The 27,146-nt window shown below is 45.1% G+C and overlaps 2 protein-coding genes across 5 annotated transcripts in view; both read right to left on the minus strand.

The window, feature by feature from the left end:
* Positions 1 to 1,578: 1,578 nt before the first annotated feature.
* Positions 1,579 to 4,558, minus strand: LOC146972032 (uncharacterized). The gene is made up of 5 exons (XM_085801758.1): positions 4,374 to 4,558; positions 3,499 to 3,655; positions 3,212 to 3,325; positions 2,404 to 2,457; positions 1,579 to 2,314 (listed from the first exon to the last, which is right to left on the minus strand). Exons 1-5 carry the CDS (start codon positions 4,429 to 4,431, stop codon positions 2,224 to 2,226), a joined length of 474 nt encoding a protein of 157 aa, XP_085657884.1. The 5' UTR covers positions 4,432 to 4,558; the 3' UTR covers positions 1,579 to 2,223.
* Positions 4,559 to 9,563: 5,005 nt separating this feature from the next.
* Positions 9,564 to 27,146, minus strand: part of hivep3b (HIVEP zinc finger 3b) — a 39,053-nt gene continuing 21,470 nt past the window's right edge. For 2 of the 4 annotated variants that reach the window (XM_085801756.1, XM_085801757.1), the window contains 8 exons: positions 20,252 to 22,604; positions 19,854 to 20,146; positions 17,652 to 19,688; positions 16,951 to 17,096; positions 13,241 to 13,416; positions 12,840 to 12,941; positions 11,438 to 12,102; positions 9,564 to 11,284 (listed from right to left, as the gene is read on the minus strand). In XM_085801756.1, the coding sequence (XP_085657882.1) occupies positions 10,625 to 11,284; positions 11,438 to 12,102; positions 12,840 to 12,941; positions 13,241 to 13,416; positions 16,951 to 17,096; positions 17,652 to 19,688; positions 19,854 to 20,146; positions 20,252 to 22,259 (6,087 nt within the window). In that variant the 5' untranslated portion in view covers positions 22,260 to 22,604 and the 3' untranslated portion in view covers positions 9,564 to 10,624. Of the gene's footprint in view, positions 11,285 to 11,437; positions 12,106 to 12,839; positions 12,942 to 13,240; positions 13,417 to 16,950; positions 17,097 to 17,651; positions 19,689 to 19,853; positions 20,147 to 20,251; positions 22,605 to 27,146 lie in introns of all 4 variants that reach the window. The other 2 variants (XM_085801754.1, XM_085801755.1) reach the window with 1 other exon arrangement.

Raw genomic sequence — 27,146 nt, forward strand, 5'->3', positions numbered from 1 at the left:
GTATTTTTTTTTGGAAACAAGAGACAATAAGAGGTTACTCTCAAAGTTTTGCAGGACACGCATGATTTTCATGTGTTTGTGGTGGCAACAGTGAAGTGGTTCACAGGGTCTGTCTTGTTCCAGCACCATGGACAGAGTTCTGCCCCTGTGGTTTCTCAAAGCCCAGCTGACACAGTAAGAGTCACATTTCTTCATTACTTCCAGCACAGTCCAATGCTGTTGTCATTGTCAAAACGAATGACCTTAAAACTCACCCCCCAGTGACTGATGAATGACCTGAGACTGACCTGCAGCTTCCTGCCATTTCTGTCCTTCCTCCTTCAGGCTGGCATTAATGTTCACAAACATGACATGTCATGGCCTCCAGCTGTTGCAGCCCAACCACCTCAAGGTTCAACATGTTTTAATTCTGAGATGCTTTCCTGCTCAGCTCATCTGTATGGAGTGGGTATCAAGTTACCACAGTATTTCAGTCTCTGGCCTCTCTTACCAACAAACCATTTACATCAGCAAAGCTGCAGCTCATTGAATGTTTTTGTTTTTTTTTCATTCACCAATCTAGATGAACACTACTGTTGTGTGAGAAAATCCCAGAGGATCAGAGATCACATTTCCCTCATTCTAATAATTCTTTCATTCTTTCCCTGAGTCAATTAATCCTGACCCTGGAGCTAAAACAATATCTCAGTCAAAGTTTCTTTTTCTTTTTTTTTCTTCTTTTTTTTTTTAAAGCTGTGCTCACCAGTGCTATACAGGTAGTAACAGCTGACATACCTGTATCTGCCAGTCTCTGCACAGTCTGGGCATCTGACGGAGCTCAGGCGTGTTTGAAAAAGATGGCTGCAGGGGGTATCTCCAGACAAAAAATGTTGACAGAGAAGTATGTTAGGAATGAAATGCAATGAAGCAGGATTACCTACTGCTCAGATGAGAGCCCCATTAACACTTGAGTGTTATCACCCATCAAAGCTATTTGATCGGACAGCAAAAGCAGGTCAGTTCGCTGCCACTTTATTCATTAGAACACAGTGAATCATCTGTTGCGATTGTTTCCATCGGCTCCAGCCCTTGTCTGACTTCTTGCATATTCAGGGGTGTGTGTGAGTATGTGTGTGTGTGTGTGTGTGTGTGTGTGTGTGTGTGTGTGTGTGGACGGTATGTACAGTACAAGCAATCAGAAAGGAACAAGGGGTGATAGAGCATTTTGTACCTCTGTCTCACCCCCTGAGCAAAGTTACAAAACGCTGCATTCTTTCCACAGATCCTTATGATAACACGGGCCGTGCTGCCTTTGAATAGCAGGTAAACTTATTATTATTGTGAGCCTTGAATTCCTGGACCATTCATCCATCTCAGGCCTCCTTTTGAACTCAGAAATGTGTTTGCTTGTCACACAGCTGAATCACGCACGCCACTTGCGAGAACTTATTTTCCCTGAAATTATTCTTCACGTACGGATTCTTCACAGTAATCACTTTATTTGCACAGTGCAATTTACTGAAGCACACAGAGAAGGCTATATATCACAGTAAGAGACAGAAGCATGTGCTCTTTTTCAGTAGAACTTTTATTTATTTTTAATTGGCAGATCTCTACATAATGAAATGGATAAATATGTAAATAAATATATTCTGATTTAATGTATTCATATTACACACAAAATGCTTGATACAGAGGTAATCAATATTTGCCATTCTTCATTAGATATCTAAAATCATTAGGTCTCCAATGAATGACAAAAGTAATTTCTAAATTGTTAAATAGTATATGCAGATAAATAAAGACAAAATACACATGTATTTTAAAGAATAAGTAAAATGATGCCATGTACAGTAGGAAATTCCTGTACATTTATGTTAAAGTCCCTCTCTCTCTCTTTCTCTGCTACATCCCTCTGTGTCAGTGCTGGCCTGGCCTGTCTGCACACCTCTTGTGAGTCAAACACGACCACTGGCACAGCCTTCTCATGTCCTGATACAGCAATGGCTCCTCTCAGTGCTGAGCCACCATGGTCTGGTCTCCATGATCCATGTGTTGAATTTTCCACCCTCTGTTTCCAGGTACAAACAGACATCTCCGTGGTGCTCCGGGCCTTCGTGCATCGGACACATCTTTCAGCAGCCCTTTCTTTCCCTCCCCCCTATCAAAGGAGTGTAATTTGTTCAGGTGCTCGCTGTTCATTCTCTCTCTGTCTCACTCTCGCTGCTTCGACACCCGCATTGTTTAGCGCGTGTTCTCGCTGTGAGCCTCAGAAAATGTGTCGTCCTGTGGATCACCTGCATGCTGAGCTTTCTTGGGGCTCCTGGCCAAAGCTCTGTGGGGTGAAAAGTCGGTCACGTCATTCAAAATAGGATCAAGTGAAGTTGTGAGTGTTGTTTTTTTTGCTTGTAATTCAAAGCTCACCTGAGGACACTGAGGATGTTGAGTTTATGTTTCTTCTCAGATTCTATGTCAGGGCTGCACACAGAAAAAAAGCACAGTAAAGTTATTTGAAATGCACAGTCACAAAACAATCTCATCTTTACAGGCTCACTAAATGTTTTATGTAAAGAAAATACATCCAATCAGCACTTATTAAGACATATTCGAAATGCACAGTCATTCACTTGAAATGTTTTATGGATGTTGCATTGAGGCATCCATCGCAATTGCTTTTTTTTACACTCAGTAACCTACAAAAAATCTTATCTTTACAGGCTCACTAAACGTTTTATGTAAAGAAAGTACATCCAATCAGCACTTATTATTTCTATTAAACATGAGGCTGTGTCAACCTCACAGTCTGCCTCTTGTCCCTGTCCCCACTGTTTCTAGGTGGTGGCGGCATAATTTGTTTGTCATTTCAAGGAAACGTGAGTGCTTGAGTTGGCCTTTCACTGCCTCCAGACTCCAATAAACTTCACTCCTTGATCGTCACAGCCAATCAGATACAAGCTCGGGTTGAACTTTGTGCACCAGGATTAGATTACTTTACTCCCACAGGCCTTGGGATTGTTTTGATGATCACGCCCTCGGACAAGTAGAACTTAAAGAACACCGTAACAACACATTTAGGGCTAATAATAGCGCTGCTGTGAAATGAGATGTTCCCTGAGACTGCAACCACTCCTCATCCTCTTCAAAGAGAAAACATAATCCCTTTGCTTACAAGGGCCTTTGACTTGATGCCTGACGGCGTGGCTTTGGTTCTGTGCTCCAGCTCCACACTCACCTGTGATGGCAGAAGTCGATGCAGGACTGATCTTCAGGATTGGCGCAGGCACAGCGGTCAGTGGACCTTCTGCGGCGAGACAGAATGCTGCCCAGTCCATAAAGTGTTGTCTTACTGCAGAGAGAAATGAAGACTCAGTGCAACATTCATGGTATAAACACTATGCAGACTTTGCTCTTTGATACTTCACACACTCATTTATTCTGTTGAAACAGGGGGTTATAATTCACTGCCTGTCACTGTGTTGTGTTCTATATTATTCTGACCCAGATCTTTCTCATCCTCACCTGGGCGTATTGATCCAGATGATATCCAGGTGGCAGAAGTAGTGACACTCAGAGTCCAGCAGGCTGCTACAGGCACAGCGCTTGGTCCTCACTCTTTGTGTTTGGACATTGTCGCCTGAATCCACCTTGAGCTCATTCATCACCGGGTGACCCAAACCTAATCCAAAACAAAGAGCCACTCACTCAGTGTACATCGCCCACAGCTGAGCCAAAGCAACATGACAGTGGCCCTGTCTTTCTTTACTCTATTTGACTTATCTTTAAGATGAAAACATAAAACAATATAAAACATCAACATGTTTCTTTCTTTTTCCCCCCTGCTAATCATCACCAATTCATGAGGAGTCATTTCTTGGCTTTGCCATGCTAAAGTCATGGAAACTCCAACTGGCTAAATCACAAAAGCTCACGAACAAACACATTTAACATATCCTCTATTATCTTAGTTTAAAAAACCAAAAACAAACATGCATAAGTAGTGTAAGGGTTAGGGGTTATAGTAACAGTAAAAACACTGCACCATGCTCCTCACAGGGATCAAACACAAACTCTGTCAACATTGAACAGAGGCCACTGTTGTGTGATAAAAGGAGCCTATTTGCTGTTGGGCCTGCCAAAACATGCATGCACGCTAACATGCAAAGATGGCCACATCGCTTTGTACAGACTGACTGAGATTAATCATAATGTACATATAGATGGTGAGACACAGTCTGCAATCTATCTCTTAGACACCAAAACTGTTATTTTGAACATTTATTTCAGCAAAACTAGTAAAGTTACAAGGATGATGTAAAGATGATAAGCCAGAGATCATGCACATCCCTATGAAACACTGTTGTTGTTTTTAGGTTGTATATTAAACATCAACTCACCATCCTGCATGGAAGCCCAGAGAGTGATGAAAAGAAGAACGCTGGTGTGAGTTGACATGGCTGATTGTAGATGGATGGAGTCCTGTAGAAAGACTGTTATCTGTACAGTTACAGCTGTGTTTCCAGTGTTGTTGTGCTGCTGCTGCTGCTGCTGCTGCTGCTGCTGCTGCTGCTGCTGCTGCTGTTTGTCTGCAGGTGTCTGAGCTCTGTCACTCTTATACTTCTCCTCTCCTCTCTCTCCCATGATGTCATGGTAAAAGCCCCACCCACGGCTGCTTGCCATGGAGCCACACTGTACAACCCCAGGGTGTTTGAACCTGTGACACATTCCAGGAATATCTGCAGCCTCTCCGTGACACCACTGTCACCGGCTGAGTGACATTTACATCTGCAGTTTGCCTTTGAATAAAGAATTGTCTCTTTCCTCTGGCAGTAGATGTGGTTTGAGGAAGGGTTAGAGGGATTACCTAATATCCCTAGAGAGATGGACACTGATGAAGCCTGACATGAATGTAAAAAAAAAAAAAAATGGTGGAGGAGGACAAAGACAATGGTGATCTGGGAACGCGTGTGGGACAAGATAAGAGAAGAGATGCAACGATATGCTTGTATGCAGTGGTGATGTTTTGAATAGGGTTTTCCCATGGACAGTTTTTCTGTTGGAACAAAATTAATGTAAAATAAAATAAAGATGAATCACTGATATCCAGACTCATATATGCAAATCAGGACCAGAGGCTGGGATTTCATGCACTCAACTAAGGAAATTGTGTTTTTTGTTGTTGGCAGTGTTGCTGTTGTTTGTTTGCTTATTTATTTATTTGACCAAATTTTATGGAACATAAAATTTTTGGTGTGAATCTTTAATATAAACAATTTAATTATCTTGGTGTATGAATTTTGTGGGTATGTGCAGTTTATGCAGTTTGACACTGATAATGGTGCAGCTCTGATGGCGGAAAATGTAACAAATGGTCGCATTAGTGTTTCATTTAACATGCTAATAAAATCTGAAGATGCATTGTGTAATAAAATAATAATTGCAGTTGCAACCTAGCAACGAGTCAATTTAGATATGAACTGCGTAATGCTGACATCAGTCCGCACAAGGACTGATAAAAGCACTGAGCTGTCTTGCATAAGCATTAATGATGATAAATAAATAAACAAATAGAAAGACTTGTGGTATTGTTTGGTTGCCTTGGCTTTATGTGCTCCAGTGATTGTAGTTTAATTAAACTTCCATGATGGCAAAAATGTTACTCTGTTTTGGGAAATTTGAAAATGAATCAGACAGTTTTTGTTTTTTGTTTTCTTACATAGTAAATAAATAAGATGCATGTGTTATAATTCATAAGATCTTTGCAAAGTTTTGACTTTTTCAATTAAAAGGCCTGATTAATTAGCTATAATGTAACAAATGACAAAGGTGTCACCAGCCTTTTTTGATGAACCTACAGCGCAATGATCTGTTGAATCTGAGACTCACATAAGCTTCAGTGAGCTCTACCAAGAGTTCCACTTTTTAAGTCATTTTATGTAATTGGGGAGGATTTACAGTACCAGGGGCTCACCTTGGAGGATGCAGCAGACCTGGCCCAAGACCTTGGTCAATGGGGGGCCCTGGTGAACCTGATCGGCTCCACGCACCGTGACGACCCCGTTGAGTGAGACTGGGTCCTCGCATCGCAAGAGCAATAATAATAATAATCGTTTTGAGTCACTCTCACAGCTCTCATGAAACACCACCGCCCACTGCTCAGCCCATAACAGCAGATTGAGTCGTGCTGGGAAACATAATGTACAGCTGACAGTTTAAATTGTTTCCTTCAGAAATTGGTAGAGATCTGATCCAGAGCTAAAACAAGACAGTCATGTAGGCTTCAGTTTACAATAGCCTACTGCAGTTAAAGGTAAAAAAAAATTCTCAATTTATTGCACTTCTCAGTCCTATGATAAGACAACACTGGATGGGTAAAACATATTTTACTGCAGCAAGACAACATTAGACCAGATGTACAATAGGACTAGGTACTCAGCTGTGCAAGTTAAGTTTCCCCTTAGCATCAGAACCAAAACAGGTTTTGTCTAGTGGCTACAAACACAACTGAAGTCAATGCTCCTCCATCTCTCCAACTGGTAGCCAACAGACTGACCATATCGACGTAAAAGGTGACAGTATTGTAGCTGTTTGACGGACAGTTGTCGTGCATGAAACTCCAGAGCTGAATGAATTGATGATTCACCAGCCATTATTCCATTATGGCTGGTGAGTCCTACACACAGATAAGCAGATTGCTCTTCCTTGTCCACTGTCCGTCAGGCTCCCATGGTCAAATCCCACCCACATGGTGCCCAGTCAGCCATGCCAGAGTCATGGAGATAGCCAAATGGCAGCTCTTATTCATGTAAATACAGTACCTTCAGATTACATATCATATTAACTGTCATCATAATTCCCCCACAAGGTGATCATCAGTGTTATCTGATGGTGCAAGACTGCAAGCGCTCCAGTGAATATGGAAATGTGGAGTACATTGGTACATTGGTAACATTGGTACTGCCTCTATACAAACTGATGATTTTTGACCAAATGAAACATGCAACCAACCAGTAATAAACAGTCATTTTGTATTCCTTTGTGATCATTACTATAAGAGCAGATAAAACCTAGTATTTATTTGTCATAAACTCTTCAGTCGCCAGTGTTGAACACAGAACAGTGCTGCCACTGACATACAACACTATTGTTTATAATACTTAAATACATCTGCTTTGGGACCTTTAACACACATCACTTCAGTCTGTCTCTAAATCTTTTTTCCTCATCCTATAAGATGAACAGTTAGAATTAGATCATTCATCTTCCAATTTTCCAATGTCCAACACATCATCTGCTGGACTTCCGGTGTGTGTGTGTGTGTGTGTTGGGTAGTATATTTACCCCCCACACGCACATAAAGATGTGTGGAATGTGTGACACTGTGATAAGATATGCCACACACACTGCCATCATGATAGCAAAAACATTCTTGCACCAGAGGTTAGAAGTTCAGTTCCCTCAGGAGCGCAGATGTGCCACTCTCCACAGGCATCGCATCACATTTGTTGGCCCCATCACTGAGAAGATTAACGGAAAGAAAGTCACAGAGTCTCTTTTTATTCAGCCACATCCCTTTCTTTGTCTATGCACAATTCTGCCAAGAAACAGGTGTTTATTGTTAGTCAGAGATGTTAACTCCTCAGTTGACTCCTTAAAATATATATAGGTATAATCTCATACTATCCAATCTGGCTCTGTTGTTGTGAGCATGTTCTAGGTTTTGGAGAAAGAAGATCCATTTACTTACCAAACTGTTCTTGATATACACAGGGTCTCTAAAATAACAAGTGCCTCCTTTGTACCATTTTCTATGGAAAGTCAAGTCACAGCAACTATCAACCTTTTGCTTCTTGTCAACACACTTGCCTGCTGTGCTTGAGTAAGCTTTATGTAATCCGTGTCTTGCTGTTCTTGTAAACACTGTCGTGCAAAGGACCAGTGGGAATGAATCAGACATAGGGGATGGGATGGGATGGGACGGGGTGGGAGCGATACACTTTATGTGTATAGTGTTTTATGTATTCATAGTTTTATATTCCCCAACAAACACAGCGACAATGACACTCCAGACTGATCAACAAGTGAGATATCATAAAGATGGAGGGTATAAAGTCAGACGGAGCCTTAAATGACTGTTTATGCAACAGAAACTGGTCTTCACAGGAAGCTGAGTTATAGTATGAATCCACATTGACCCATTTAGCTTGACGTTTATAGACGGGGCATCTAAGTTTATGTTGGCACAGGAATGATAAGGTGGTGACTCAGCTCAAAACGAGACCTTTGTGTGAAGAAGCATCTCCTGTTTATAACTATCTTGTCTATCTCAGCTGTGTAGCAGTGGAAACTTTCTATCAATACCTTAGGAGTTGGTGACTTACTGAGGACATCTAGTGGCAGCACTGAAGACATACAGCCATGGATGGATGCTCCGACAAGAACTTCCTGAGGTTAAGTACAGCATGATCTAGTCTGTCTGGCCCAGTTCTTTTTAAAATCTCTGTCTTAAGACTTGAAATCAAATATATCTCTTTAAAAATCTTAAGAAATACTAGAAGTAAGACAAAAGAAAATAGCAAAAGCATTTCTAAAAACACACATTTTAAAAAAAGCTCACGTTAATACATACGCCACTGTAAAACCGAACATACCACAAACCTTTGCTGAAGGCCAGCTCAGACCATAAGGTTAATAAAAAACAAAAAATATCTAACAAACATCACAGAGCAAGTACCACAACTAACGCCATACACTTAACAGTACATTTACTTGAATTCTGTACTCAAGTTTCTGTAGTATTTGAGTATTATTCAGGAAAAGTTTTTCTTCACAAATCAAAGATTGTACTTTTGACTCCTCAAATGTCAACCCCTACACTGTCATTCATGTTGTGCTGCTGCACCCAGATCTGTGTCTTAACAATAACTACATTAGATTCTTCACAAGAGCAACACGGCTGAATGTGAAGTTCATGCTATGCGTTTTCAAATGTGGACTTTACATCTTCAGTTAATATTCTTTTTGCTTAAATGTTTTGCTGTGACCAAACTTGATCACTGCCTAAATACAAAAACAACAGTAGATACTTTTGTTGATTAAGTTCTGTTTTTATATGGCAATTTATATCATCTTTGTAACATATCCGAGGGTTCTGCAAATGCTTTGTGGAAGAATATATGAACTTGACAGAAAACATTAACTGTTTAATACTTGAGTATTTTGATTTTTAAAATACTTAAGCATGCTTAATTCAAGCAAAAAAAAAACCATTCATTTTTATTGGAGTAATATCTCGCCAGGAGAATCTATACTTTGAATTATATGAAGCTGAAGTATTTGAAGCCGTGTACATTGTCCACTCCACCTCCAATCAGACAGCACAATTAGTTGTTCACTATCATCTTTGAGATATATTTGTGACGTTGTCTTTGTCCATGTTCCAACTTAACCCAGTTAGGTTGACCAGGAAGTGATTTAATGTGTTGAACATTTTGTCCTAAACCTCCCCCACTCTGTAAATTTTATAGAAGATTGTCATTCAAAGTAGTGCTATGGTTTAATGAAAGAAAGGCACAACCTGAAAGGAGTCAGGTGCATTTTTTTTTATTTCTTCAGTGACTAGAAATTTTGCTGTGTGAAATCTGCAGGGCACTTGATCCTCCAGTACCAGCCAAACCCAATCCCTCATCTTTGTCACCAATTCAAGTCACAATAACATCATGAAAAAGACACAAATGTAACAAAAAAGTTATTTTCCAATAACAAAAAGTAAAAAAAACAAAACAAAACAATGATCATTGTCATCAAATAACAATAAATAAGGAGCGCTCTTCCCTGTACAGAGATATATTCTAATCTAAAATCTTTCATAATAAAAAATAGATCTTCAGTGCATTTCCTCTGACACGTTTCTGCTGCTCCTTCAATATGTCTGCAATGCAACCCTCGCTTACCCTGGCATAAAAGCAATGGCCTTTATAAACAATCTAAACATCAAATATTAACCCTTCTGAAAAACACAAAAAAGCAGATATAAAATTTCACAGCCTTCTCTTTGTCTGTCTGTACTGTACATGTCAAAAAGCAAACCTGGACAGAAAAGGCACAAGTAACTATAGTTTGAGTAATACTGGACAAAATCTGGACAAACAAAAATGGAATTATTTTTCAGTAAAGATTTTGGTCATTTACAACTTTATTCATATTCCTTTTACATATATTTAAACAGACATTAAGATTACCGGTATCAATAGAGATACAGGAGGGATATATCACTTAATTTCCCGTTCATGTAAATGGGATATTATATAATGGTGTGTGTGTGTGTGTGCGTGTGTGTGTGCTTGTGTGTGTGTGTGTCTATATATATACACGTATATGTACATACATAGACACACATACATACTGTATGTATATACACACATATACATGTATATGTGCAATTTATATATAGAGATTTACAGAAACATCATTTTCACAAAGAAAAAAGTGCATTTTTATAACAAACCTGAATGTTGCCAAGGAACAAACATTTAAGTTAACAATAGTATTGAAAACTGTATAAAAACAAAGCAATAAAAAACAAGACTAGTGTAGCAACCAATAAAGCAAAATGGGATGCACGATGCATCAAGGTGTAGACACTGTGTTAAGTGCTCTGGTCTGTTCTGGCTGAGTCTCCTTTAGCTCCTTTCTCCACCAGATCGTTACCAGATGGTGGCTCCTCCCCTTCTGGCTGCTGTCCAATGACATGCGACGCTACAGGGGCTGCTTGACTGAGGGCCGCTCTCCAACAACTGTCTCTGACGCAGCGCTCGGTGGTCTCAGTAGCGGGCCTGTAGGTGTGTGCGGAGCTATGTGAGCTGCCATATTGCTTTGAGTCTGTGGTCTCCAACTCCGGTTTGGAACTTGTCAGTGCTGTGCTGAGACCGCACCGCCCTGACAGGCTGGTTCCTGCTGCCTGGTGCTCTGACCAGTGGTCTCCAGGAGTCCTAAGCCCTTGAGTTCTGGGGGTCCCGCCCCAGTATGATTCAAACCTGGCCAGAGACGGCCCCTCAATGGGGGGGGATGTTGGGGATGATGGGGTGGTAGGGTGGGACCTGGGTCTGGCCTGTACCATTTGGATTCCTCCGATGGGGATCATCAGATAGGGGACCTTGGCTTGTTGGGAGTGCATGGGAAGATGGCTGAAGATGTTGTCTGCTGCTTGGTGGCCAGGGAAACCCTCACAGGTAGAAAGACGGAAAGGAGGTGGAAACAAGCCGGCCTCTGGCAATGTTGGCCCTTCACCTGCTGTACCACTTTTCACCTGTAGGGGGAGCAAAGACTTCATAATTACACATCATGAATTTGCTCTGCTAGAACACAAGGTACTGTACACCGAGATCTTTCTGGGAGGAGAGTGCAGAGTGGATCCTGTCTGATAAACACATCTTTGCAGACCTAGAATAGAAAGACTTACCGGTTTGACATGACTACCCTTTGTACTGGGACTCTCCCACGGCAGGTATCCAGCAGTCCTGTGCTGTAAACCAAGCAGCGAGGGGGGGGTCCAGGCTTGTGATGACCGGTAGCAGCTGGGCGAAATGGGACGAAGAGGAGAAAGGGGTCTGATGGGAGATGGTCCTCTTTCAGGGGAGGGCGAGACATGTCGACTGGGCGAGGACAGCTCGGTCCTCGGGGAGAGGCTGTGTATGGGTGAGGACAGCTCCAGACGAGGGGAGAGGCTGCGGCTGGGGGAGCAGCTCTCACTGCTGGGGGAGAAGGCTCGTGGTGACGCCTTCCAGGCTCGTCGAGAGAACAGCGCTCTCCTGCTGCCCGGCGAGGCGGCCCGCCTGCTGGGCCACACGCCCCTCGGGGAGCGGTCCTGACTGGGGCTCGGACTGAGGCCTGTGGGGGGCTCGGGGTCAGGGGTGCCCTGCTGAGAGTGCCGACTGCAGCTGGACCGTCCTCCGGTCGATAAGTGGGTGTCTGACGAACAGGAGGACGGTGGGTCGTCATGGGATGCGGACTCCTCTTCCTCTTCCTCATCATCATCGTTATCATCGTCGTCCTCGGACTCCTCCACGTCAGAAAACTGATGTTCTTCCTGCTCCTCGGAGCCACACACACGTTCATCACTTCCTCCTGCTTGTGCAGACACAAAACAAAACCCACATATTCTTTAGGATTTCATCTGTTTACATAAAGATAATGAAACCCCTTTACCAAAAAGGGAAAAATTCTCACATTCAGAAATACAAAAACACATTGATGAAACAATTTTCAAGAACAAGCAGAGAGGACAGAATTGAGAACTGAATCTTTCTGACAAACCTCACCCACCACCGATCAAAACCAATGTTATAAATAGACTGAGGATGAAAAGACCGGAATTTAATTGAATAGCACCATGCCTCTATTCACAAACTATCTCCACAGCCTTGTGAATGGAAAGATGGTTTAAATGGTGTGTCCTTGGTTCTGGTGAGTGTAGTCTGTCAGCAAGAAAGAGACAGCAAGAGGAGGGCAGGAGAGGTAGGTAGGGATGAGATCGTGAGGCGACGGGCTTTGACAGAGGCGGGCAAGGACATAAGTGTTAGAATGGGTATTGTCATACGCCAGTAAGGTATCCTTGGGGACAAGGTAAACTTGATGTAACCACAGTGGCATGCTCTGTGTTCTTCATTTATTTTTCTCAAAAAATGTTACACTCTTTCTTATGCAAGGCCAAAGGGAGAAGAATAGAACATGGTGTTGCATAAGCTGTCAGTGCTGAGCAACTACAATTCTTCATAGGCACAAGTTCATCCTGCTGTGTACCAATATTTCTCTGCAGTAGCAGGGAAATATGTAAGATTTCCTCCCATTCCCCACGTAAGTACCTGTTTCCTCGCTCTCAGGCTCGTCCAGTGATGACTCAGACACTCCCATTGCCTGGCATTTCTTCCCGTGAGCCTTTGACTTCATGTGTTTAGTAAGGTTTCCTGGGGAAGAACAAGAAAAGCACATTAAATTGGCATTGACTTATTAAAGACAAGGGAAATGTAGTTATTTCAAATAACCGAGGTAGAATGTGATCACTGGGTGGGTAGATGGGTAGATAGATAGATAGATAGATAGATAGATAGATAGATAGATAGATAGATAGATAGATAGATAGATAGATAGATAGATAGATAGATAGATAGATAGATAGATAGATAGATAGATAGATAGATAGATAGATAGATAGATAGTTAGATAGATAGATAGATAGATAGATAGATAGATAATCCCCTCTTACCTTTGGTTTTGAAGGCAAAGTTGCAGTGTTTGCAAACGTACGGACGGACATCGGTGTGTGTTCGGATGTGCTTTTTTAGCATGCTGGGCTTCTTACAGCGGATGCCACACTCTCCACATATGTACTTTCCCCTGCCGCGGCCCCGCACATAAACATACTCTTCATTGGACTTATACCTAAGACAGAGCAGACAGATAAGAGGTGTGGCTGCCACAAAAATCACAATTTAGGGTTACTTTCATATATAGACCTGATTTCATTACATGGTAGAATTTAGCAGCTGACTGCACAAACTCGAAGCTGCCTGGTTTCCAGGACCAAAAATATCAGCCTCTTTAGCTGGTAAATGCTCCACAGCTAGAAGAGAACCGTTACTGTCTGCTGTTTGGTGGTGGGTGGGTAACATACAGTGGTTTCGCAGAGCTCTTTCACTGAAAACAACTGCATGGAGGAAACAAGGTTGAGGACAGCGGAATTTGCAATGTGAAGAACCAGAACAATGCACCGTGAGACGTTAAATGCTCTGTGTAGGACACCGTCTGTACATTACACAGTCATTTGGCCTATTGTTCTTATAAAAACATTCATTAATGAAGCTTTAACTAAAAAAGGTTGAATGAGGATGTGGGTTTGTGTGCAGCACAAATATATGCACACGTATATCCGTACACACACACACACACACACACACACACACACACACACACACACACACACACACACACACACACACACACACACACACACACACACACACACACACACACACACACACACACACACACACACACACACACACACACACACACACACAAGAAGCTGGGAAACAAGGCTTTCTTTATGGAGGCGGGCTGGGGAAGCCCCACCAAAACCCCAGCAGCACTGAGTTCCTGGGCTGTTCCCTCCACTACACCCTGGGCACACAGAGAATACCAGCTATTCTGCTGTGATCGGGCGGCCCTGCCAACAACAGCAGCAGCAGCATAAGAGGGGGAAGGGAAGCCTGGCTATGGCCGACAACCGAAAATAGATCCTATATATAAAAATCAAGCAACACATTTAGTTCTAGTCTATAAAAACGTTGTTTATACTCAATCCTGATGTTTACCAAAAGGCTATTTGCGGACACAGTGAACCACAGACGTTTTATATCCGAATGAATTGTCCTCTATGAAAAACTCCATCTGCTCCCAATACTCATGAAGAGATGTGCAATCCATTCTGAATTGTAAATATCCGATGCGTTTAATTACAGGATGTGCACCACATCTACGAGAACCCAGGTTGTGAATGCTCCCTGTTGTGTAACAGAACCAGCAATGGCAAATCATGACAAACTGCTACACAACTGTAAAATAGTCTCAACAGTGACATTAGGTTTGTATTCATTGAGGGGGTTTGCTAGTGTTTACTGGCATGAATTTCTTAGCTACAGCTAAAAATACCTATCCACATCTCAGGAAAAACAAGGCAGGAGCTGCACTTCACACACTGAGCAGTAAATCAGCAGCACGTCTCTCAGTAAACTCAACTGTCAGTCTGTCGAGGCTTGTGCTGTGGCTATACGGCCACCGCGGCAGCTTGGTGAAGAGAATACCACTTCCAACCACGCCACTAAATTACAAAGAAGAAAAAACTGAATAACGTTAGAAGACATTACAGATAGTGCTGAAGCATTCTTCAGTCACAATTTGGACCGAGAGGAATATTTTCATCTTTTAGACACATGCTGTAAACTCTGCTCACAACAATGACAATGCCCATTTCACCATTCTGGTCAAAGTGTTATTAAGGCTTGGCAGTGTAGACCCCTTTCACCACAGAAATCAGAACGCAGCAGGAGACAGTTAGGAGGAGTCGGCTAACAAATTTGGGGTGACTGTGGCTCAAGAGGTCAGAAGGTCAGTGGTTTGATCCCCAGCTGCTCCAGGCTCTGTGCCTAAGCATGCTTGGGCAACATAGTGAACCCTATGTTGCCCCTAATGGCTCTGCAACCAGCCATTTGTGGGTGTGTGCATGAATATGTGAGTAAATGGGTGAATGTGGCAAATATCGTAAAGCACTCTGAGTGGTCCATTCACTGACAGGGATTAAAGCTCACGTTCCACAGACTTTTACTGCTGCCAAGAAGGAGCAGCTATGCTCGCTTAATTGCTGAGATTTGTGTTATTGAGAAAAAAGCTGCCTTGATCGCATATCTGTTTCTTTAGCCGTGTAATGGTAATGAACTCTAGAGAACCCTGCACCTCTCTTTCTTTAAGGACATTGGATCAGGAATGAAATTGCACACGTCACTGGAACAAAACCACAGCTACATGCTGCATATTCATAAAAAGTTTTCCAGAACAAAATGAGTGGCGCAGTCGTGGTTTCAAAATGTTGACAAAAGGGAGATAGGGATAATGAGTCCTAACAGAGTCAAGGTACAAAACATTCAGCTGTGTTGTGGGGTGAGTAGCAGCAACATTTTCGTGCATGGAGAAAATACAGCAGGACATCAAGATGCACAAGTACACAGGGGAGGCTGAGAGTGAATGAAGAGAAATAATAATACATGGGTAAGTAAAACTGGAAGAGCAGCCAGAGTGAAACAGGCAGAGCGGATAGAGGGAGAAGGGCTGTGATGGAGACAGACGAGGGGTAGAGGGGAGAGAGCTGTAGGCTGTAATGAAAATGTACTTCCTGAATGTGCGCAATGAGTGTCTGCGAATGATAAAGACTGGTAATTAGTGCCTTATCTACTGTTAAGCAGACAACTCGTTCACGCTCAATCTGTGCGCACATGAACACAAAACGCAGGCCTTAATGTGCAAGTGTTGATGCACAGACGCAACTACTGTAAAGACACACACCAGCGCCACAACACACTGTCTGAAAATCTGTAATATCACCTCACTAATAACTTTATATATTCCTCGTTGATCAAAAGGTAACCCAGTGCTTTGTTTTTCATTAATCGACTCTCATTAATAAAACTTTTGTACCAGTCCCATACAAATTTCCTCTGCCCTTTTTCTCTTATCTGTTTCTTCCATCTCTTCAGTATGAACAGTTCGATACAGAATGAGCTGCTGAGGAATTGTTCAGCTCTGAACACAGTAAACCTGGGAAAGAAGGAGACAAGCTGCACTGGAACAGATCACTCACACATTCGCGGAAAGCACAAACACGTGAACACGGGGATGTGTGCAGAAACGAGTGTCGAGGTTTGAAGACAAACACACAAACATGACAGTCACAGCCATGGTTCTGATTACTTGCACATTGCTTCACACTGTACCTCTGTCTCTTCTCAGTAACTTGTGTAACTGTAAAAACAGGTATTAATGAGAGTCTCGCAAACTGAAAGTGGAGACAACATTTTCCCCATCCCTCTCTCTCTATCTGTCTCTCTCACACACATACACACACACACACACCAAATTAGCACTTCTAAAACACAGACATCCATGCCAACACTAAGAGGAAAAAGCTTGGCTGCAGGTACAAATGAAGTCCCTGCGGGCTCCACTGCCTCCCATCTGTTACTGTAATTCTCTGTGCAGCTCTCTTGACAGCACTCCATAGTTTCTGTGTTTGATGTCGTCAGGCATTGGTTTGTGACAGAAAAACAGATCACTCGTGTAAAGAGGCGCTACCGTCATTCCCAAATATTGAATTTTGAATTAAAAGACGTGCATTTTCACGGAAGTCGCCCTCGTGGTTCTTACCCGCCTTCAAAGATGCGAACACGAGGGGGCTCGCCCTGTTTGGAGGTGGAGGGTCCTTCCTCTTCTCTCATCTCTTTATTCTCCTCCTTCTTGGGCTGTGGCTGATCCTTTACTTCAGTGAGGGTGCTGGGTGGGGTGGCATGTATCTACACTCATGACACACAGTAAAATTCAAAACAACTTAAAATAAAATTGTAACCATTTTCATTTAAAAAAAACGTATCCACTGGTTTAGCAGTAGTCTACTATAGCATTGTTGCACTCATGAGATACACAGCAGAGCCATAGATATTGTCATTATTGTTACCCACAATTCAACTCTGCCTCTAACAGTCTGGTCAGAGATATGGGTGTGTTGCTGGTAGTCTGGAGCCTGTAGCCTCAAGCGGAGATGAGGAGCAGGCTACAGAGGTCTGGTTGGCTCACTTCTCTCTAACTCCACACCCCCCAGATCAGATATTTTTCATTTTTAAACTCCTGCCTCAAGTGATATCGACTCAAAATGTCGACAGTTTATCATATTTTGCACAGCTCCCTCTGGAACCTTTTCCACATATCCAGTGGTACTTTCTAAGCCCTGTAAACAGCATATAAAATAGGCGGAGTTCCCCTTTAAGCACACAAAACCCACGTATTAGTTAAAAATAGTGCCTGTTTATCAGAGTCAAAGTTCAGTGAGAGTGTATTGTGGTTATGTTTACCTCTGACACACGTGGGGTCCTGCTAGTTGTAAGAGCCAGTTTGCCTTTGGCCGGGGTTGGGGCTGTGGCGATGGTGTAGGTCTCTGCGCTGTGCTTTTGTTTGGAGCAGAGCAGAGACAGGACGACCTTAGTGCTGAGCCCAGGCAGGTTGGGGTTGTGAGCGCTGACGCTCCAGGTAGAATAGACTGAGGTGCGGGGATCCCTTTGGGCAGATGGGTTAGGTTTGACATAGTTCAGGTAGCACCAGTTGACTGAGGTGGAGGTGTTTAGGCTGGGGAATGAAGGGGTGCTTGGTCTCTCAGCCCCCTCCTCCACAACTGGCACCTCTTCCTTTTTTTGACTTGTCTTCTCAGTCGCCTTCTCCTCCTTTTCCTCCCTGTTTTGTTTCCTTGGTAGTTGCTCCTGCTCTCCCTCCTCTTTCACAGTTGTCGCCTTCACCCTCTCCGGCTGTTTCTTCTCTCCCTCTTCCAGTTTTCTCCCAGTGTCTTTAGATTCTTCCTCCTCTCTTACCTTCTCCTCAGCGTCGTCGTCGTTGTCCTCCTCCTCCTCTTTCTCTTCCTCTCCTGCCTTGTGCTGCTCTCCCTCCTCTTTTACCCTTTTCTGTTGACGCTGAGCCTCTGTGCTGAGCTCCAGGCTGGCTGCCGGAGAAAGCATCCGTTTACTTCCTCCGGCCCCCAACGGGCCGTATCCCTCCCCAGATCCTGAGGCCAGCTCGGCCGGCAGAGAAAGGGGAAGAACAATGTCTGGGGAAGGGACCTTCAAGTAGGACCTTTGCAGCTTTTCCCGCTCCACCTGGCCCATGACGACCATCGCTGTGCAAGAAATTGGTTCCTGTGAGCGGGTGGAGGCCAGGATCTGGGACAGGGTGGTATACATGGCACTGGCGTAGGTGGGTATATGGGTCTGTAGGCGCACTGGCACCACGAGGGACACTATTGGTGTGAGTTGTGCCAGACATGTGGCAATGACCGGCCTTGGATGGTGGTAGGAGATTGTTACAAGGGACTGGTCAGAAGACATGGATGAGATGGAGGGTCTGCTCTCTGTAGTGGGAGGGGAAGGAAGATGTGCGGTAAGTCTTGAAGGGACAGGTAAGTACACAGCCTGACCAGTTCTAGCCCTTGAAGAGAACTGGAGGGGAACTAAAGTTGGAAGCTGATGGAGTGGTATATCCAACTGCTCTGCCATGTGGATCTCCGCTGGGTGTATTTGTATGTGTGGAGGTCCTGATTGTGAATGTAAGAAGGCTCTGTGGATGATTTGGGTGGACAGTACTTCAGATATGGTTGTGGTGCCAGGGAGTAGCTGGGAAAGTGATCCCGGGGCGAATGCCTGCTGGCCTCTGGGGTGAAAGGGGAGAACATCCTGACGGGGAGCGAAGATTTGTGGCTGTAACATCTGCAAGGCTTTCCCTGTGGCTTCCAGGCTGAACCGGGGACTTGCCTCAGTTGAATAGGGAGGAGGAAGGATGGCATGGGACGGCCCGGGCTTTGGACTCTCTGCTCTGGACAACTGACCCATGCCGGCCCCCTCCTCCTGCTCAGGCTCCCCCAAGGTGGCGTGCTTCACGAGGAGACACTTTCTCCTTTCTTTCCAGGATGATGTAGACTGCTGAGGCGACAGAGACCCATAGTCAAAGGATTTACTCCTGGTCTCTGAGATCTGCTCTGTTTGCTGGGGGCTGGCTGGGGTCTGCTCTGAGGCCGAGCGCCTCATCTCCTTGTGGCTTTGGTGGTGTTGGTGGGAAACGGGCGGCACCATCAGCATCTGGGAGCTTTGGCTACTGGCGGTCCAGATGGCGGGCTCGGATCTTGCTGGGTCCTCAAAAGAAGCAGAGAGGCTTGAAGCGTGGGAGATGTTACTCTCTTGACTGGGGCTGCGAGACAGAGATGCGGACTCGAAGCTCGATTCACCAGAGGACTGGGCTGCCTCTGTCAGACGGAGTCTCTTCTTCTTTGGTGGCAGCTTCTCTGCAGGGAGCTGGGCCAGGGTCTGGCTACGCTGAGGCCACTGGAACTCCTCCACTCTCTCAGCCTCCTAGGATAGATGAGTGGTTTATTAATCAAATGCTGTATAATGTGTGTATATATATATATATATATATATATATATCTCGATACATGTGCGCACGCATGTGTCTAAATATACAAAATATAAAAATATAAAGCCAAATACTACGGAATACTTAAAATAGTCATGTACCTTGGAAGAGGATGCTGTCACTGGTGGTGACACAGATGGCATGTCAGCATCGGGCTCCACAGTAACAAGGATCTCTGGCACTTGGATGTTTGGCTGGCGGATGAGGCGAGATGTAGAGGGTGATGGTTTTGGCTCGGGTTGTTGTGTTTGCTGACTCTCTCTGAGGTCTGGTTCCTGACTTTCCATGGATACACTCTCCTGCTTCTCAAAAGAGCTTGTGTGTTGGATGACGGACACGCCTTTCCTGTCCTGCTGCTGCTGCTGTTGTTTTGGCTCAGTCTGTAAAGAAACACCTAGAAACAACAACAACAAATCTATCATTATATTTTATTGGTATGTTGCTTTTGAATGATGAAAGTTCATAATTTTATCTGCTATTACAGGGTACATAAACAAACCTGAGAGGGCCTGGCTGTGCTCTGGTCTGCTTGGCACGGGAATGAGGCCTGCAGAGCTGCCTGACATGGCTACAGACCCCGGGCTGGGAGGGTCCTCTTCCAGGCTCTCCTCTTTCCTCCTCTTCCTCACAGCCATTGCCAGCGCCCGAAACTTGTAGTGCATCATCATTTGCGGGCGATCCTCCCTACATGGTTTTCTCACATCTCCACTATCTTGTTCCAGTTTTTGCTGTCCCGGGCAGACACCTCTGTGGGCCTCGTAGCTTTCGCTATGTTGGAAGCGAGCCCTACATGCTTCACATTCAAACAGGCTGGAGGTCTTTTGCTGCTGCTGTTGCTGCGGCTGCCTGGCTAGTTCAGCGCCTCTAGCAGAGGGGGAGGAGGTGGGACCAGACTCCTCCAGCATTACCTCAGCTCCCAGCGGGACTTCTATGGCAGGTTGGCGCCTCAGCATACGCTGGGCATGGCCGACCCTCATCTCTGCCACCACTGCTTGCTGCTCATCGAATGACTGGCAGAGACGGTAATCTCTGGGAGACATGGTCCCAGAGGTAGAGGGCTCTCCTTGGCTGGTGGATGATGGCATTGAGTGGCTTCTGAGCAGAGGCACTGATGAGAGCTCCTGGGTACCGGCTGTGTCTGCCTCAGGATTGTGGAGGTGCCTCAAACCACTGGGTCCAGGGGTTTCTCCTTTGGGATCGAATGCGTAGGTATCTTTAGGGGCGGTGAATTTAGGTGATTCCATGCTGCTCTTTCTGGACAAGGACGAGCGTCTGGGCTTTACACTGTCAATCTCACTGGTGTCTACTACTGCTTCATTGATAGTGATGAGCTTCGTAATGTGTTCTATTACTTGGGTTTTGGGCACACCGAAAGGAATGCTCTTTTCCTCCATTCCTGAGGATGAGGAAAGTGAAGTATGAGGTTGCTGCTGATGAGGGGTGCGCTGTTGCCCTCCCAGTCTTCCATATTTCCCCAGAATAATTTCTGCGTACGTTTTGGCACTGGCACTGGGAGGGCTAACTTGGGAAAGGTCAGTGCTTCCTGAACCAGAGAAGTAGCCAGACTCTGTGCTGCCTTTACTGCCAGGGCCTAGAGACGAAGATGAGGTGGAGAGGGAGGAAGGGGGGTCATCTGGAGAAGCCATGGGTCCACGTTTCCTTTCACTAAGCCTCAGTGCCAGCCTTTGTTTGACAGCCTGGGAGTCTTCAGGCCGCTGGGTCTCCTCTGAGCTTCCCAGCGCCTCCTTACCACCTTTCCTCTGGTGGCCCAACATCTCCTTAGAGGAGGACTTTCTGTGTCGGCCCGTCTCTTCCTCAGACTCGGTGCTTTCTCCTTCTGTGTGTTCCTCAGGGTCTTCTCCAACACCACTGCCCTCCGGTCCGCTCAAACTGGGCTCATCACGACTGGATGCCAGGCCTGCTTTAATGCGATGGGCATGGGACTTGCGGTGCTTGTACAGGTTGCTCTTGGTCTTGAAAGAAAAGCCACAGGGGGCACAAGGGTAGGGTCTTTCTCCTGTATGAGAGCGAATGTGTTTCTGAAGAACGCTTGGCTTGGCACATGGACGGCCACAGTAAGTGCACACATATTTCCCTGGTTTGGGGGGTTTTTTCTCCCCTTTTCTAGGTGAGCTGACCCCTTCTTGGCCCTCTTGGCTGGACTGAGATGGGACCCCATGACCATGCTCACCCCGGGTGGAGGAAGTAGAGCGGATGGATGAAGTTGACGAGGAAGCTGAAGAGAAGAAGCTGCCTCCCGAGGGACCTGGGTTGTCTGAATGCTGCCATGCTACTGCTTGCTGCTGCTGTAACCGAAGCAGAAGGTCGCTGCGTTTGGGCTGACGGTTTTGCAGGCGGCCCAAGGCTCTGTGCACAGGACGAGGATTTGGAGGCTGCTGGGGCTGCTGAGGTGGACAAGATCCTAGTGAGGATTCAGCTGTCACATGCTGCTGCTCTTGCCTTCCAGAGCACTCCTCATCAGCCGGATGGCTGGGCTCAGCCTCCATAGAGTGGGGAGGAGGCCTCACAGATATGCAAGGAAGGGCTCTTGGAGCCTCATGGGGCTAACCGCATGACAGCAGAGAGGTCAGAGTCAGGGGAACAGACTGGGTTGTAAATCAAAACGGAGGGCCTTTTGCAGTTTGGGCCAAAAGTTATTCAAGAGGACCAAGTGAGGCATCATTAAAAGGTGCCCTGAAGGTGCATGGATGCAGGTAAACATGGATCATCTCTCTGTACAAAGCAGCTCTGCTTCCATCCAGTCTCAGCCATTCTAACAGCCCTCCCAAGGTCTTCTCTGCATCTCCTTTGTTAGCTATCGAGAGACTTGGCCGTTCAGCTTCTGAATGCGTCTGCAGGACCAGAGGGGAAAAAAAGAAGTACTGAGTCATTAAAGTGGAAACATATCAATACATGCTTTAGATACTCTGAAAATTTTTAATCACAAAGAGGTATGGAAAAGGACAGTTTTCATTTTTCTTCATCACTTTGCACTCAACAGAAATACAAATAAAAAGCAACAAAACAAAGAGATATAATAAAGAAAGGTCTGGCTCTGCAGTCTTCGGCCAGCCTTAGGGCTTATTACTGGACACACTGAGACAGAAAACACACAATGCCTTGTGAAGATGACATAGACCTCTTAACAGTCTGAGAAAGAATTATGTGAGAGTAGACAGCCAAATCCATTATTGTGTATAACTATTTGAAAATTGCCGGGCGGTGTTTAGCTCAGTTGGTAGAGCACCCGCCCTGTGTGTTGAGGCTGTGGTCCTCACTGCGGGCGGCCTCGGTTTGAATCCCGCGTCGAGCGGCCCTATCCTGCATGTCATTCCTCCCCTCTCTGCCTCCCATTTCCTGTCTCACTCTCAACTGTCCTATCCATTAAAGGTGAAAAAAGCCCAAAAAAATACTTAAAAAAGAAAAAAGAAAATATAACTTCCAAGCACATACACAACACCATATAATAATAAAAAGAAAAACTATATGAAAATTGCTCCTACATATGTTACGATGACAATCACAGTTATGTTGAACATGAAAGTGAAAGTAACTGCAGCAGCAACATGTTAAAGCCATCATCTGTCCCAGTTTGTAAATGTGTTTTGAAATGTTAAGCACAGATGATTATGTTATTGTAACGCAACACATGCTGATCATCTGGTGTCTGTCCACACGCCGTATAAACACTTGTGGAAATCCATAAAAGTGGGATAAAACTGAAAATTCCCTTCAAATCATGGCTTCCATTCAAAACAGACATGTGTGACACAAATCTGACCCATGACTGGCCAACTCTGCAGGAGTCAGAGCAGCTGAGGGCCAGCCAGGCAGCATCCACAGCACAGGCACCATCAGGGGAGACCACAGTGTCAGGGCAAGGAGTCATAACAAATGCTGGAAATATAGCCTATGTTTATCTGATCTGGCAGAAAAGCTAAAGGGGGCAAATGGAGGGGAGCTGTTTTCTGGAGAATAAGAGGACTTGACAGCAACTTGGTCTCAGCGTAACCCCCCACACCCCACCACCACCCCTCCCAACACACACACTCTTCTGTTACAAGTATAGCCACCAGAGTGCAGTGTTCTGTGAAGGGCCAAGACAAGAGTGGTTGATTGCCTGTTGTGAAAGGACACCATGAAACCCTCGATCAAAATGGATCTATCGCAATATCGGCCGGTCACGCACTTGCGAGAAAGCTGTGTTTATGAGTCTAGCTGATCATCATGAGGACTTCGAGATGAGGCGGCAATAAAATCTCTTCTTTTATCAAGATGTATGTTCTGCAATATTTCCCACTTACTACGAATCCTGCACTCTGTCTCAACTCGAGACAAGAGATTCTTGTACTGCGGCCAATCAAAACACATTCTGGGAATGGATGGGGGCAAACATAACATTTTTACTGAGCAGCCATGCCCGACCGCTGACAGTCCCGGCAAAGGCTCATCCAGAGTATCAATCATCGTCTGCTCGCAACCCCCCCCGACTCTGTCAAAATCTGGAGATTAGTGCTTACTGAAGGAGGATACCCCATGCATCCACCAGGCAGTTGTAGGTCTCTGTGATGGTGCAGACAGCACGCACCATCTCCGACAGTGCCAGGAACAAACCTGAAGCAAAGACAAAAAGTGGAGGGTGCGCTCCTATTGCTTTGCACTGCTGCAGAAACTGACTGCGAGGAGGTGAGAGAAAGAAAATGCCAAGACATTCTATAGCCATCCATTAGATGTATGGATTTGAAGAGGGAGTGAGACAGAGTGCAAGATGAAGTTAGAGGAGGTGGGGTAGAGAGAAAAGACTGAAGCAGTGATCCAGTGGCTGAATAAACAGGCCCAGCAGAAAACTGCAGCTCAAGGTGCCAGCGGTGGCAAGGCAGCAGTGACAGTTTTTTTTTTTTTTTTTTTTAATGAGCCACACTTGCTCTCTCCATATGTCTAAAAAAACACTGCACAGTCAGCCTTCATTAGAGCCAGTTTACAGTGGAGGGAAAAGAAGGGAAAGAGAATCACTCTTCCTCTCAGAAACGACTTGACATATTCTCAGCTCCATCTCCACGTTCCCTCACATCTGTTTAGGGCCGATCATCTGTTTAGTGTGCGTTTCCCCGAGCAGACCAGTCCTTTGATTACAGCAGACTCACACCATCACCACTCAGCAATTAGGCAGCATAACAAACTGAATCAACACCATTAAAATTCACTTCTGTGTTTTCAGCTGTCTGCACAGGAAGACTTTTGTATGTGGTGGCAGCTGAAGACTTCTCTGTCTTGAGCTGACGAGCCAGAGAGGGAGACACATGTTACTCTGCAGTGTTACGTGTGGAGGGAATAGGGAATAATGTAGTTTACAGAGGAGGAACTTGAAGAGTGTTCTCCTTCTCTGAATTGTTGACTGAGAGGTGACATGACTTAAAGAAATAGGAGATAAAACACAAGTAGATAGCTGATAAAGAAGGATGATGCCCGGCATAGAAAACAGAAGGACTGAGCAGGAAGGAAAGCACAGAGAGGAAGACAAATTGTCCTCCTCAGCCCCTCTGTAATAAATGTCTTTGTTCATGTAGTTGGTGATCAGAGTGTAAGTTTAATGATCTCTGGCATAGCTGCTGATGCAGCCCTTAAACAGGGCGATTAGAAGGTTTTAAGGTTGAGGGAGAGCACTGCTTACATTATTCATGGCAGTCTAGACTGCCAGCTCTGAGCGGGGAAACACACAGTCAGGGCCTTGCCAGGAAGATGAGGGAAAGGAATGCCTACATTAAGCCAAAACACACACACGCACACCCTACAGCACACATACAGCGTACAGTACTACTCTCCCGAGAGCAATACCCACTAACGCACAGCAGCCAAATCCACGCTGACAGCCCTGACCAGCCAATCAGCTGCAGTGCCCTGAGGTGACCTACGCTGGTTCCACTCAGCCGATCCTCCTGCTGTTTGACGAGGGGTTTTCCTTTCTCATCGTCCACATTCCACGGGGATGACTTGTTATCAACAGCGCATGTCACACACACAGTGCTTCAGTGCATGATAGCTTCATATACGCACCTCCAGGAAACAACTGCTCACAAGGGGAAATTGTAAGACCTCTGTTGATACACACCGGTTATGCAGATTTTGTCTAACGTTATCAAAGGGGGTGGGGCAAGCCCTTCACCCTGCTCTATTTTTAGGCTGAGGTGTGAGCAGGAAGTCACTGATGCAGCTGTTATACGGCGTTGTGTTCTTCATGACGGGAGGTGTCAGATCAAAACCACAGAGCTAGGAGGTGACAGATAAGACACACCCCAGCTCCTATAATTCCCGGTTGTCCACCTTCAGTCAGAACCAGTGTATGATCATTTACACAACAGTCTCCTGGTGCATGCAGTGATTTGTTGTGTGAACTACTTTTGGGTGTTGGTGCCTAAAATGTGATTAACAACTGGTCCACAGAGAGGAGAAGACAGGATGAGTGAAGAATGAGTATATAGAGATGTGAGAGTGTGTGGTGCGTGTGTGAGAGTGTGCGTGTCTGTGTGTGCATGTCTGCATGTGTGAACATGCAAAGGGGCTTTGTCAGCAGAAACAGGCACTGATGCAAGTACCCAAGGGAGCCCTAACACACGTTGGAGCTCTCTCTCTCTCTCTCTCTCTCTCTCTCTCTCTCACACACACACATCGCACGCACGCACGCACGCACGCAGTCTCCTTCCATCATCTTGGCTGGGTCTATTAAGCCCAGCAGTTATACTTCTAAAAGTGTATATCCCATAAACAAACATTTAGTTCAGCTCCTGCTCAATAAGAAGCACAGGAGCTTTGCAGCAGTTTTACAGTCAAAACTTCATTATCATGCAGAGGAGAGTGTGGCCGGCAGACTTAGTCTTCATTTCCTCATCAATACCCAGATGTATTCATGCAGCTGGTAATGACAGTAATGATAAAAATATGGGCTAAACATTAAATTACCTTGTGCCCTGAGAACAGATAAACCCTCTTAAGTGCTTTTTAAAATATCTGCTGTCATACTGTACCCCCACCCTACTCCCCCCCACCCCAAACACACAGACATCTCTCTCTCCCCATTCTCTAGTAGCGGCGGTAGCCTGGTGCAAGTTCCCATGGAAACCAGCCTACTCTGGGCAACGGCAGATGGAGAGGGAGCTGGAGGTCTAAATTTATCTCCCAGCATCCTCTCTGACTACAGACGCACACTGGCAGCAGGAAGTGAGGAGGGGGAAATGCTTGGCCTCTGCATGCATGCATTGACAGGCTGGCATGACCCTTGACATCTAACCCCCCTTTGATTGACAGCTCGTTGATGTCACAGCAGATGAAACTGTTCAGCTCGAACCGCAAATGCCTGATGATACTGTCGAAGAGGCTCTGCAGAATTCTCAAAGTAT

This window comes from Trachurus japonicus, chromosome 16 (genome assembly GCF_045865225.1).
Source record: "Trachurus japonicus isolate A0001 chromosome 16, Traja_1.0".
NCBI lineage: Eukaryota > Metazoa > Chordata > Actinopteri > Carangiformes > Carangidae > Trachurus > Trachurus japonicus.